This window comes from Cardiocondyla obscurior, linkage group LG21, assembly GCF_019399895.1.
Source record: "Cardiocondyla obscurior isolate alpha-2009 linkage group LG21, Cobs3.1, whole genome shotgun sequence".
NCBI classification, from domain to species: domain Eukaryota; kingdom Metazoa; phylum Arthropoda; class Insecta; order Hymenoptera; family Formicidae; genus Cardiocondyla; species Cardiocondyla obscurior.
Genome location: NC_091884.1, coordinates 761,769 through 774,322, shown reverse-complemented (window position 1 = coordinate 774,322; position 12,554 = coordinate 761,769). Strand labels below are relative to the sequence as shown.

The following is a 12,554-nucleotide window of genomic DNA, read 5'->3' as shown; positions in this document are numbered from 1 at the left end:
TTGCTTGTTAATTAAATATATTCCGAGCGAAACGTTCCCGCTAAAACTATCGATGTAATTTACACAGGAAACGTTTATCAACTGATTTGTTATTTGCGTCCATCGGCGGGTTCGACGTTTACCGAGGAAAGAATACAGTTACTTTTGGATTCAGCTGTAATTTCGTACCACCAACGATAAATATAATTGAATTGATCATATTTATTAAATTATACGTAATTGAATGTATTAAATGTAAAATAATATTGTTAAATGTATTTAAAAAATTATGGCTTAATCCAAAAGTAATTAAACTTTTCTGTTTAATGTAGCGTGATATGCGATTTTACTTTTTTTTTTTTTTTTTCTATTAGACTAGATTATGTTTTCTCCGAAACCATCTCATTTAAACTTGAACGGAACCGATTCTAATGAACCCATTTCTAATCAATCTTAATTCCATTAATAGATTAAGACGAGGTACAAAATCACTGCACGTCTGAAAGCCGAGAGATGGGATAACTTCGAGGCTGAATGCACAAACTAGATCCACTCTGATCGATTGAATAAGAACGATTGAATTCGTTCAACAACAAAATCTATTTCTCCGTAATCCTCCGTAAAAGTTAAAGAAAAGAAAAAAAAAATTTACATGATATGTAACACAGAGACAACGAGTAAAAATAAATAAGAGATTAAAGCAGGAATTAATTGATTTAAAGATGAAAAAAAAATTTGTCCTATTTAATTATGTAAAATTTTTCACGTCGGGAATTGTATTTAGTAAACGATTACTACATCTCTTTGCATTCTGATGTCGTGAGTTGTTATGATAATTACGCTCGTTCGATAATGCGGTATTTTTCTCTCGAAGACTAATTAGCATTCCCGTTCCGGTATACGCGTTTTTAGAATGTTTCCAGGCACGAAGGGGACGTTATTCATTTCTAGCATTTAATGTCTTGATAGCGAGGTATTTTTGTCGCGCGATAAGAAGGAATAGGTAATTAGTTTAACACCCCCGGGGGAGAGCGCGGAGCACGTTTCGCTCAAACGGACGATACTTGCGACTTCGCGAGTCCGCGGTCCTCGAAGTACGCACCCGCGCGATTTCAACATTCAATTCTTAAAACGCGCCTCGGCGGGGTGCCCTTACGTCCTGATACTCGGCACGAGTTCGGGAAATCTGAATAATAACTCGCCGTCCGGCCGCAGTTTCCATCGCGGCCTCCGTCTGTGCGAATCCGACCGACTATGCTATCTATATTAAAATCTTAGCTCTGGAATCGCATCGGGCACGAACTTCGCAGAATTCTTACCCTTAATTTCGAGCAGGCGGAAACGATCGAAGGCGGAGAGACGGCTCTGCATAACTTGGTGGAATTTACATTGTGTTCGTACATTCCGGCAAGCGAAAGAAGTAAGTTTAATGCGAGAGAAAGGGGGGATGGGGGAGGGAGTCGAGCTTTGTGCGATGCCTGAATCCGTAATTTGTCCCCCTTCAAACTCCTCGGCGTTTGCCCGTGTCGTGCGTTTTCCATCCGCGAAGAGAAAGGAAGGGCCAAAAAAAAAAAAATAACCGTTGCAACGAAATAAAAAAAAAATTAGCTGGAGAACATTAACGAGGAAAATTTAAATTGCCGCGGCGTACGCCTGCCGTTCTTTCGCATTCCGAGCGCGACGCGACTTCTCAGCTTTTTGTCCTGGTGAATCTCACGTGAGATCGGGAAGAGATTATTTGCGACGGAGGTGCGGGACGATTTATCTGCGAAATCCTACCAATTTTTCCACGACGTTTCCGTTTAATGTCTCAACTTCGTTTCGCGGGAAATTTCTTTCTTCCTTCCGCGTTGGATAAAACTCGCCGGCGCCTTCGTGCTTTCCCCGGCAATTTCTCATTGTTGCGGACCGCTCGGTGAACCACGAAAGATGCACCGCGCGGCGGAAAAAGTTCGCCTTTTACTTGGCCATTATATCGAGCCCCCCAAGAAAGTTACCGTCTACGTTCGTTAGCGCGGCCGCCAGCCCGCGTACGTCCCTCGCCAAATTGCCTGTTGAAACTCATTAAAACAGTTTCGCACACATGACGCGCGTACGTAATCGTTAAGAGCGCGACGTCGTTATTGAATATTGACGTAAACGAGGTGGCGCGTCGGCGAAATACGATATTTCGCTAGTTTAATCGCGACTTAATCGCGTCACCGTCAATTACCGTGAGCGGTAAGACCCGTCCCGCAAATTCGCGTTTACCTCCCTCGGCCGAGCGCGCGAGCAGCTCTCATTTCTTCCCACCTCCGCAAATACCGCTCTTTTAATTAAACGAAGCCTTTTAATTGCGCCCTACCGAACGAAGGAAATAACCGTATTCTTAAATCCTTCTGTCCTTCGCGAAAATAACGCGGCGCTTGATAGAATAAGTACTACGTTGCCTTTGCCGCTTCACTTAGTCTCGCGGCGCAAAAAGAATGATTTATGCATCCACGATCTACGGGAAAATACGTACAACGTACGTACGTGCGCGCACACATAAAGCGAATATCCACGAAATTTTTTATCTCAGATATCGGCTCGTTTTAGATCTCTTCATGTTTTATGTAAAGGTCGGGGGATATACGCCGGTACGCGAGACCGTGCAGATGCGCTCTTTGTCGCGATCAAATATTTAAAAATCCATCATTATCATATTAAAAAGAACTTGACAGCCACGCGCGGCGTATAAGCTTCCATCCACATGACGTCGCCAGATGTCGGCAATAAATATGACGTTGCTCTTTTATCGTTGCCGTGATGCGCGATATTTTCTCGTTGCAATTGGTGTCACCGCGTGTTCACCTTACGCCATCGAGTATTCGTAAATCACTTTTTATATTTTGCACGACTGATTTTTCGCGATCCCGCGTTAATAAAAGACGTTTTGAGTTAGCTGTTTTAAATTAGATTTTTTTTTTTCTTTTAAATCTCGGTACGCGGCCAGCGAAAAGTTTCCGCCCGAGCGACGTCGCTCAATTAGATTTTAATTTATATCACGTCGATAGTGGATCAAGCCGACCCCGTTGTATCGATTGAAACTAAAGGCAGTCAGTTTGTATTTTGTTTGGTCAATTTAATGGGAGACATGTCTAATGAATTCGGGTCATAAATGTAACATTTAATGAAGTAACGACTCTATGTCGGTCAATAATTGCGGGCATGACGTTAACGTTATCTGCCACATGATCGATGAAAATGCCGCGTGTTTGTCGACTCGTGCGTTAAACAGCCGTGCACTGATTGTGCGATATGTATTATGCGAACTAATTGTACGGCCTCTATTTGATTCTGACCCCGCTACAAAATACAGTATAACGTGACAAACAGCACGGTACATTGTATCGTAGATTTTATTAATCTCTAGTGCGGGCCGCACAATTGCGAAGTCGTACAGATTAAAATTTAATAATTAAGCAACGCGATATTTCCGTTAATTTAATAATTGTTCAAACCTTTCCGATTTAAAAGCCCCTTATCGCGAGTCGCGGCCAAGTTTGTGGAAACGGATTTTGTATGCGTAAGCAAGAACGCGACTCGTACGTTACGGACGTTGCCTTGCGTTCCGCAAGGGCGATAATTAAAATTAAAAATTTAAAGCACATTATTTCCTGCAATTTCTCGATTTTATATAACTCGCAATTAGGAGGAATTATTGCGAAAAGGGAGGAAGAGAGAATAAATTTTTCTTAAAAGATAGGTAATTAAGTGAAGCGCATAAAGTTAACTGAAAAAAAAAAGAAAGGGGGAAAAAAAAAAAAAAAAATAAGAAAACTTTTTTCGTCGTCGCTTCGAGGACAGTACTTACTTTATCGAAAGTACTTCATTTAAACTCAATTACTAAGTAACAAATTAACCATGTTTCGTCATTAGAATTAATACGATATTTCGCCTTGATTTGGTTACGCAAAGCCTGCTTTCTGCGAAATTAATACGACGGACAGAAATTATATTTGGCGCGTAACCCGCCGTTCACCTCTGAAATTTGACGTTCGTTCTTTGGGATACGGGCGACAGATGAAATATGCATATTTTCCATGAAATTTACACCTGCCGCGCGCGGTAAATAATAAAACGGTATCGGTCGATCGCCCGCTTTGTCTTCGTCCGGGTTGCGCGAATTCTCGCGAGCGAATGGACGTACCCGAAACTGACCGACGTCCGAGAGCGACGCGCGATAAGCTCCCCCCTCGAAATATGCGTTGAATTCGTCCCGCCAGGTACACGGACTGGAATCTCCATGAAAGTACTAGCAACTTCTACCGAGATTAGATTAGCCGATTGAGATTCGACGGAACGTGAAAAATTATGTGGGCCGCAGTGTCAAGATCGTTGGAGATACTCGTTGCCTTCTTCGAATACTACACTACCAGGTAAGATAATGCAGCGTCGCGTATATTTCCAGCAACCATCCACTGAGAGCAAGGTACATTTATTTCCGGACTCAATCATAATTTTATGACTCTCAAACAATAAACGTGAATAACTCGGTCGTGCATGTGACCGAGTTGGCGATATTTATTGTTAGAAATATCATAAAGCGATTAGGTCTGAAAGTAACTATACTTTCCTCTCAGTGAACAGCGTTTAGTTTACGTAGGCTATAAGCTCGCGCTTAAAGACAAGGCGCGGTAGAAATTTCTACCGTTCGTTGCCTGCGACAATAGCAGAACCTATGTATATCTAGAGAAACTCGTAGAAGAGCTTCGAGTGCCGCGCTCTATTAGGAACATTTAGGAATAATTAAGATGACGATTGCGCGGTATTAGAATTAAATTGCTTGCGCGCCAGACGAAATTTCGTACGGAACACGGGAGTACGATACTTTTGACGTTCTATATATGAGACTGACAGACGTTTTCAGCTGGTTATTATTTTCCTCGGAAAGTTAACGCAAGCACGTTACTTTTTTGTGATATTCGGAGTGAAAAACAGATTGAAAGAGGGTTGACGTTTGAAGTCGCTGGAGGGTTTAAAGTAAAAAGCTTAATTACTACATACATATTAATTTCTATAATTAGCGCACGTGTTTACGCACGTACGTGATATAAAATTATTACTTTTTTTGTTTTACACTTTTCGCTGGTACGGGACGCCGGTTTATTCCCGACGCGATACCCGTGGCGTGTTCGCCACTTTTTGAACGCGATGGCGCATCTTTTTCCTTTAATAGACGTGGTCAGTAACGCGTACAAAGCCCGGGCGTTTTATTTTTCATAAACCTGACCTTTCCGCGAAACTGTTACTCGGATATAAACGCAGCGAAATAACGCCGCGCAGAAAAGATGCATAAAAGCCTTTTCAGCGTCTTTCATGCTTTTCCGCGTGACAGTTTTAGAGTCGTGGAAAAACGCAGCGGTATAGGGTTAAGGGCCACGGGAGGCCGCGGAGATGTTCTCCATCGCATTGATGGTCCTCAAGGACGTCCCGTCGGGCCGCGAACAATTTCGGAATATGCATCGGGATCTGTCTCTTCTAGTAGCCGTCCTCGATTTGAAAATATCCGAGGGTTATGGAACGAATCGTCTTTCCTCCCCCGCGACCCGAAATGGCAAGCCGTCGCCCCCGTTTCTAGTATCTTCGGAGCTTTTTTTTTTTCTTCTTTCCTCGACGGGAGCAATTTCTGCTCTTTTGCCAAGCGCCGTAACGTCCGCAACGATACAGCGGGAACGAGAAAGGAGCCGAAAGGAATTGCGAATCCGCCCGCCATTTGCACGCTCGGCTGACGCGATATTTTTTATTTATCGTAACGATCGGCGTCGTAATAACGTCGTATATTTCGCGAGAGTGTCGCCGGCGAGGATTGATGCGATCTTGAAATAAAATAAGACACCTGTGACTCCTCCAACAACCTAATCCCCATTTTTCATTGAGTAAAGTATCCCTCGTGTTTTCGCATTCGATAAAGTCGCGGGGAGAAAATTGGTTTGCTCGGAGGAAAATGGTAAATATATTAATAATTTTTAAATAATTTAATAAAAAAAAAGAGAGAGAGGAAATAAAATACGTTTGTTTGAGTTTACGTCTCTGCGATTCTAAATTAAAAACTTCGAGTGGCGGAGTTGCAGCACGCGGAATAATTTCTTACATTATCCTGATTAAATTCAGTTTGTTAGGAACAAAAGTGTGTAAGACGCAATTTACGGCGTCTTTCTATTTTCCGTTCTAATATTACAATGGAGGGTATTTATAGAAATGCTTCGGGTACAGCGGGAGTGTTTTCGGTTGCAACGTCGCCGTGATGTAACTGAAATGTTAAGGTAACATCCCCGGTTCGCGAATCAGCAACAGATTGAGTACACATACGCGTACTAGAATGATAACGCCGTTGAATTAATTATACATTGTCGCTGGAGTACGTTAGGGAATAATGAACGAGCGTGAATCGACAATTTGAAATTACGTGAAATAATGAATTAAAAGCGAAATAATGGATTATTTCAATTAAATTTTTTTTTTTTTTTTTTTTTTTACTCCGACTAACTTCGCGTTTTATATTATATTAATATAATAAGTAACGACTTGTTGAATTTAATTTACTTGCCCTATCGAACTTGATCGTATTACATTCGAAAGGAAAATTTTAATATTGAAGATAAATATTAGAATGAAAAAAAAGATATAGAAAGTTTTAATATAAGAAAGATGTAAGCGGAAAGGTAATATTAATTGACGATAATATTATCGACGATTTTGTTTTTCAATCTCTTCTGATGATTAAAATAGCGGGATTGAATTCCCCTTAGATGTGATCTGATTGAAGTTCTATTCTACAACGTTCTCTTTATGATCTCGTTGGTTTAATATTTCCAACTTAATAAATTTCTCTAAGGTTACCTCGCCCGACTTAAGTGCCCGGAGTAATGTTCCGCGAACGCAAAAATTTCTATATTTTTATTTATCTTTGTCGTTTAATTAATTTTCGAAATAATTTTGTTTTACAAATTTCCTTTCTTTTTCGAGGAAAATTTTTTAGCGAAATAAATAGGGAAAATAATCCAGTAAACCTTTTTCTGTGAACGGATAACGTACGATAAATATTTGATCGCGGATTTTGGAATAAATATGATAAAGCCGATTTTAAAAGAGGTAAAATTCCAGCCAATTATCGTCCGCTAATTAATTATTCATTTTAAATGAAATATTGTTTACATATTTTACGTGTGTGTGTGCGCACCACTTGCTTTCTTCACGTCAAGTTAAATCGAGCGTGGTAAGAGAACGGCGGCGAACGCGCGCCATTTTCGTTCTTATATTGTACTCCACTTGTAACTTTATCGATTAACCTGTAGAGTATATATGTGAGCGTATTACACGCACACGTTATTAGTTCGTAGAACACTATGTTGGGGCTTTCTGACGAAACAATATGAGCCACTTTAATGTTTCATATACGAGACGATCGTGCATTCTTTTTCTATAAATATTTCTACGTGTGTCCAAATATTTAATTTAATTTCGTAAGATTTACGATGTAGCCTAGATAAAACAAATAACAGCAAAAAAACATTTTCTATGAAAAAGAAAAAAAAAAAAACATTCCGATTTGAAGAGAAAAATTCTGAAACTCGAACCCAGATACCAGAAGAATAATTAAGACAGTTTGGACAAGCAAAAAAAAAAAGGGGCTTTTTTTAAGCCATAATTAATTCTTGAATAACTCAAAAAAAAAAAAAAAAGTGTTTCGAAATAATTAGAGTGCTGTGTCGAGCACGCGTATTAATTTTCTCTTGTGTATGCGCATATCTCTATCTTTAATATAGTAACATATGTAATGAGAAGCTGCATGGCCGATTTAATATCAAAACTTTCACGGTATCGTCCGGCGAGATCGTATATTGTATTCCGTAGCATGTTCGCTTATCAGCGCATATATCTATTTTCGTTTCGGAGTTGGCGCTGAATACCTAACAAATACGAGCGTCACATATGCATATGGTGTAATTCCACAATAATGCCAAGTCAAACGTGGCTATTGAATATCGATAGGCGTTCCGCGGTTATGCGGTCGTGAAGGATGTGCTCTAAGAAAGGAGTTAATGACGATCCCGCATAATCGATACATAAACGCATGCGAGGAAGAAGCAACACATCGCTCTATTTATTAAAAAATTTAAGTCGACTTATGTCTTTCTGTTTCTTTCTTAATTGTAATTATTATCGGATGGTCAACGGTATTATCTACAAATTACCCCGCTGACGATCGCGGGGGTCTTCCATGCGAGGAAGTGATTATACGTTGCGCAATTACGGGAGTACGTTAATGAAATTATTACGAGTCTTTTCCGCGAGTCTCTGCCGCGCTACCGTTTTTCAACGAACGATGAACGGCAATTAACTTGGAGCATTCCGGATATTGAAACTTCTTTGTGCCCGAGTTGGCCGACGTTGGAAAGACATCGTCGCCTCGTTAAGCACAATTTGCCGCGTCGTTCGCTCGACGTTTCACGGTATCGTACTTATAAGTAAGCTGTCGAAAAATTCACGGTACGGACTCCACGTGGAGCCATTCTTGACCGTGTCGGTGCACGTATTTCCCCCTTTCCCCCTTTTTTGATTTACGTCGTAATCGGTTTTTATACCACGAGTGTTTTAAGCGACGTTCTCAATGTTGAATGTTGTCTCTCCAAGTTGGTGCAATGTCTCCTTTTATCCTTAGCCCGCCCCCGATGTTCACGAATTATCCGCCGTTCGCTCGCCGCGCGGCGTGTGTCTGCGTACGTGTGCCTGCCCCAGTTAATTAATTAATCACTGATCTTTTTCTGTTTCATGCCTCGTTTCACTGTAACGATCGGGAACCACAGAGCGCAATTAGAGTAAGTATGAACGTATTTGCGTGAGCTACAAAACCGACACTTTTAACGAACGATTCGTTGTTCTATGCTGACGCTTCATTTAACTCTTCTCTTCCTATCTTCTCTTCTGAATTCTCTAACGGATATCACACTGATCGGCCGATCGGCGCTACCCTGACTTGCGTAAGTAGTCCCGACTGTGTCGGAGAAGCTCGCTCGTTCGGCTTCCTCGTCTGGACGAGCATCAGATGACCCCGCTACACGACGCTACTCTGTTCTGTCTGTAGTCGGCATTTCTATCCGCTCACAACTTTCACACTCTCTACTTCTTTCAACTCTACTTACTTCTTGTTACCTCTATTGCCTGTCTGCTATCGTTCTGTCAAGCGTTTCTCACGATCTCTCAGTAGTGATAGCGCTTTCTGCCCGAGGGTGGTCCAGCGCGATCGATATCCGAATCGCTCCTGGATTTATCTCATCCCTTTTACTCTCGGGCCGCACTGTTATTGTTCGCCTGCATAAATACACACGTGATACACACGTAAATACACTATCCGCCGCTGAACGGAAATGAAAGATCCTGTTTATACGGCCCGGCGACTAACACCACCCGCAGCGTAAACATTTACCGTTATCATTACATGGATGTAGAATTTTCGATATTTTTATTAAAAAAAATTTTTTTTTTTTTTAATTTTATTTTTTTTATTCAATAAAGATGAATCGACGTCGCTCGACGTTCGAGAAAGAGAAGAAAAAGAGAAACGAAAGACGTCCGCGCGTATGCAATGGTTGCGCTCAAGCGAGACAATTTGATCGCCATCGATTCCAGATTCGTGTGAAATCTCGATGGGATTGAAATCGCGCGAATAAATTTATTTGCACGTTACAAGAGTTTCGCAATTTTTATTTCACGACTCGATCGATTCGGGATGAAGTTAATTACGATAATTAAAAAACAAAACAACGTTAAATTTGACTTCCACGATTTTCTTATCGCGCGGCATTTTCGCTCGGATCCTCGGGGCTCTTTGAATACGGGCTCGTGCATTATGCCAGAGCTGGTTACACGCGACATGGGGCTGATAAATACACGGCGAAACTTCTGCCGCGCTATTCTCATAAAACTTGGCTCTGCGCGCGGCCCGCTATTCACCGGGATGAATATAATGAGCGTCTACAGCTGTGAATCCGCTCAGAAACCGGGTGTATCCTGTGAACGCGGTCTCCAGCCGTGCCACCGGGGCTGAAAACGACGGCGTCGCGAATGTTTTCCGTTATCGCCCGGGCCGCGATTTACCCATTGTGCGCCCTTAACCTTTCGTAAATGCGCTTACCTAAATGCCCGCGGGTTCTCTCCCCGAGCGTTAGCTCGAGCCGCGGGGCGAAAACCCTCTCGTGTACCGGTACTAAGCGTCCACGGCGGTTTGCGGAAGCCGGGTCATCAAAGCAAATCTGCGGGCTCGAGTTTCCCCGATCGCCCGCGAGGTACATTAATAAGCGACGACGTCTTGTAATTATCGCTCGTTACGCACTAACCGGAATCTGCAATATTGCACGATATCGCGGAATTACTCGAATCGTGATTTCTTTCGTTGGTAGTTGGACCAAAATTGCACGCAAGACATAGTGCTAATCGCACCGTAACGAAATACGAGAGCGTTCGCGGTGCGCAATTAATTTTCACATGCGCGATAGCCGTTGTTCCATTTATTCCGTATTGTATTTTTAACGAGAGTATTCTTAATGAAAGTCAAAGGTAGTCTTTTTAATTTTGAAATATTCCGATGGGTTGAAAATGGCAAATGCTAATAATGACAAATTTAATTATAATTTACGCGTAATATATATGTATGTATTTTTTTTTTTTCTTTTTCCGTAACGTGAAATTTTTGTAATCAGTCATTTCAATGCGCAGCGACGGTGATCATCTAAGTTTTTGCCGGATGGCTGTCGCAAGTACCTCGCGATGCACTTTTCTTCGTGCAAGCGGATCTTTTTTTCTCATTTTTATTTATGAGTTATGAATAGAGGATCGCGGTAAATAAGGGAGCTCGTCGATCCGGTAAAATATATATACATCCGCTATGCATGAGAGCTCCCTTTAATCGGATAAAGGGAATTTATGCGAGTGTGTATTTCTCCTTTTCCGTATATACCTGCGGACGAGAGATAGATGTTACGGTTCGGCGACGTGATTGATTTCAGCGAAATGTGTGTAAAAAGCACGGGACTGCATTTTTGCATTTTGTACGAACGACGGCGGGTATTTAAATAATCCAATAAATTTGCAGATTATTTAAATGCGTGTTTCCAAACTGGAGCTTATGGGAAAAAAAGAAAAAAAAACAAAAAACAAAAAAAGAAAAAAAAAAAAAACACGCATGCGAATGTCGCGTCGTGCTAGGACAAAATTAATTGGCACATTAACGAAGGCACAATGCGCTCGTTATCCCTTCGGCTGATTAGCAAACCAGTCTTTATCCGTTTCGGTGAAACACGATATGCGATGCTTAATTTACATAGATATTAAAAGGTATATTTTTCCGCGTCTTGCGCGAGTTATGTTGAAATACGAACACGCGTACGATTCCATACATTTTAGTATCATCCGACAGCAGCACCTCGACATCGCTAGATAACGTAGTCGCCCTACCTTTTCGTTCTGTAGAATTTGCAATTATTATTTTTTATTTAGTAGAGCAGCCGAGACCATTAGCGTTTCCTCGTATCGAGCATTTTCAGCCTGCATATTCGCATATCGATTTTTTTTCCTCCCTTTTAATTTTCTTTTTTTCTCCTTTTTTTTTTTTCTTTTTAAATTATATATACATACACGCCACGTAAATCCATTTTTCTCCTGCCGTGGCTTCAGCCGTTCCGCACAGTTGTGAACACAGTTGCAACTGGTAGTAGCAACCAACGATTATTAACAAGCCGACGACGCGTTATAAGCGTATCGGCTCGCGTGCCTGCGAGAGTACGTTGTCTCGATTAGCGGCGTAGTGCGTTCGCAGTAGATGCGATAAGTATTATCTAGATCCTAGGTCGCCTGTTATGCTCGGCATACGTTAGAGAAACGTATCGCCGGGATGTACGCCGCTGTTGATAAGCCTGTGCATGCATTACGCGGAGCCGAGCTGTCAGCGACCGTTCGCAATCGGCCAGAACGTCTCTGAGGCATTGCCTCTCGACACGTGGCAATAGCGACATTTATTTATCCCGTTACACTTTCGCGGCGATTTAATGTTTTAAAACGCAATGCGGCGGGTAATTGCCAGGAATAATTGCGAACGGCAGATTTAATTGTACGAGTGCGCGCGGTCTGAAATCGAACAATCGCATAATTTTCCCGTTTTATAATTTTAGATTAATGAATTGGGTATTTAAATTGTGCGAATATTTGATGAAATAATAGTACAGCGTTATGGGGAACAGTCGTCCGCGAAAAAGCGGAAATATCTGCTTGTAGAGAATTATATGGACACTTTGGAAGAATATTTGCAACAAAATGTAGCGCTAATGAAAAACTCATTCCCTCCGATAATTACATTAAAAAATTAAAAAATAAAAAGAAAAATTTAAAAGAAGAAAATTATTTAACAAAGATAAATACATTTAATGAAAATAACGAGTCTCCCTAACACTAATTACGCTTTGAAGTTCGAAAACAATTAAATTTAATTTCGACCTCGCCTTTCGACGTCGATTCGAGCGACACCGCCGCTTTTTGTTTAAAGAAGAGACAAGACA

General features: G+C 41.3%; 1 protein-coding gene and 1 long non-coding RNA gene across 10 annotated transcripts in view; one reads left to right on the top strand and one right to left on the bottom strand.

Moving 5' to 3' along the window:
• Positions 1–12,554, bottom strand: part of LOC139110602 (uncharacterized) — a 103,657-nt gene that overhangs the window by 32,051 nt on the left and 59,052 nt on the right. The gene's annotated exons all lie outside the window — the stretch shown is intronic.
• Syt7 (Synaptotagmin 7) overlaps positions 1–12,554 on the top strand; it is a 145,080-nt gene that overhangs the window by 116,692 nt on the left and 15,834 nt on the right. For 4 of the 8 annotated variants that reach the window (XM_070670444.1, XM_070670445.1, XM_070670442.1 and 1 more), the window contains one exon: positions 8,811–8,822. The exons of 2 other annotated variants lie outside the window; for them this stretch is intronic. In XM_070670444.1, the coding sequence (XP_070526545.1) occupies positions 8,811–8,822 (12 nt within the window). Of the gene's footprint in view, positions 1–1,427; positions 4,380–8,810; positions 8,823–12,554 lie in introns of those variants that run through there. 2 more of the 8 variants (XM_070670448.1, XM_070670449.1) reach the window with 2 other exon arrangements.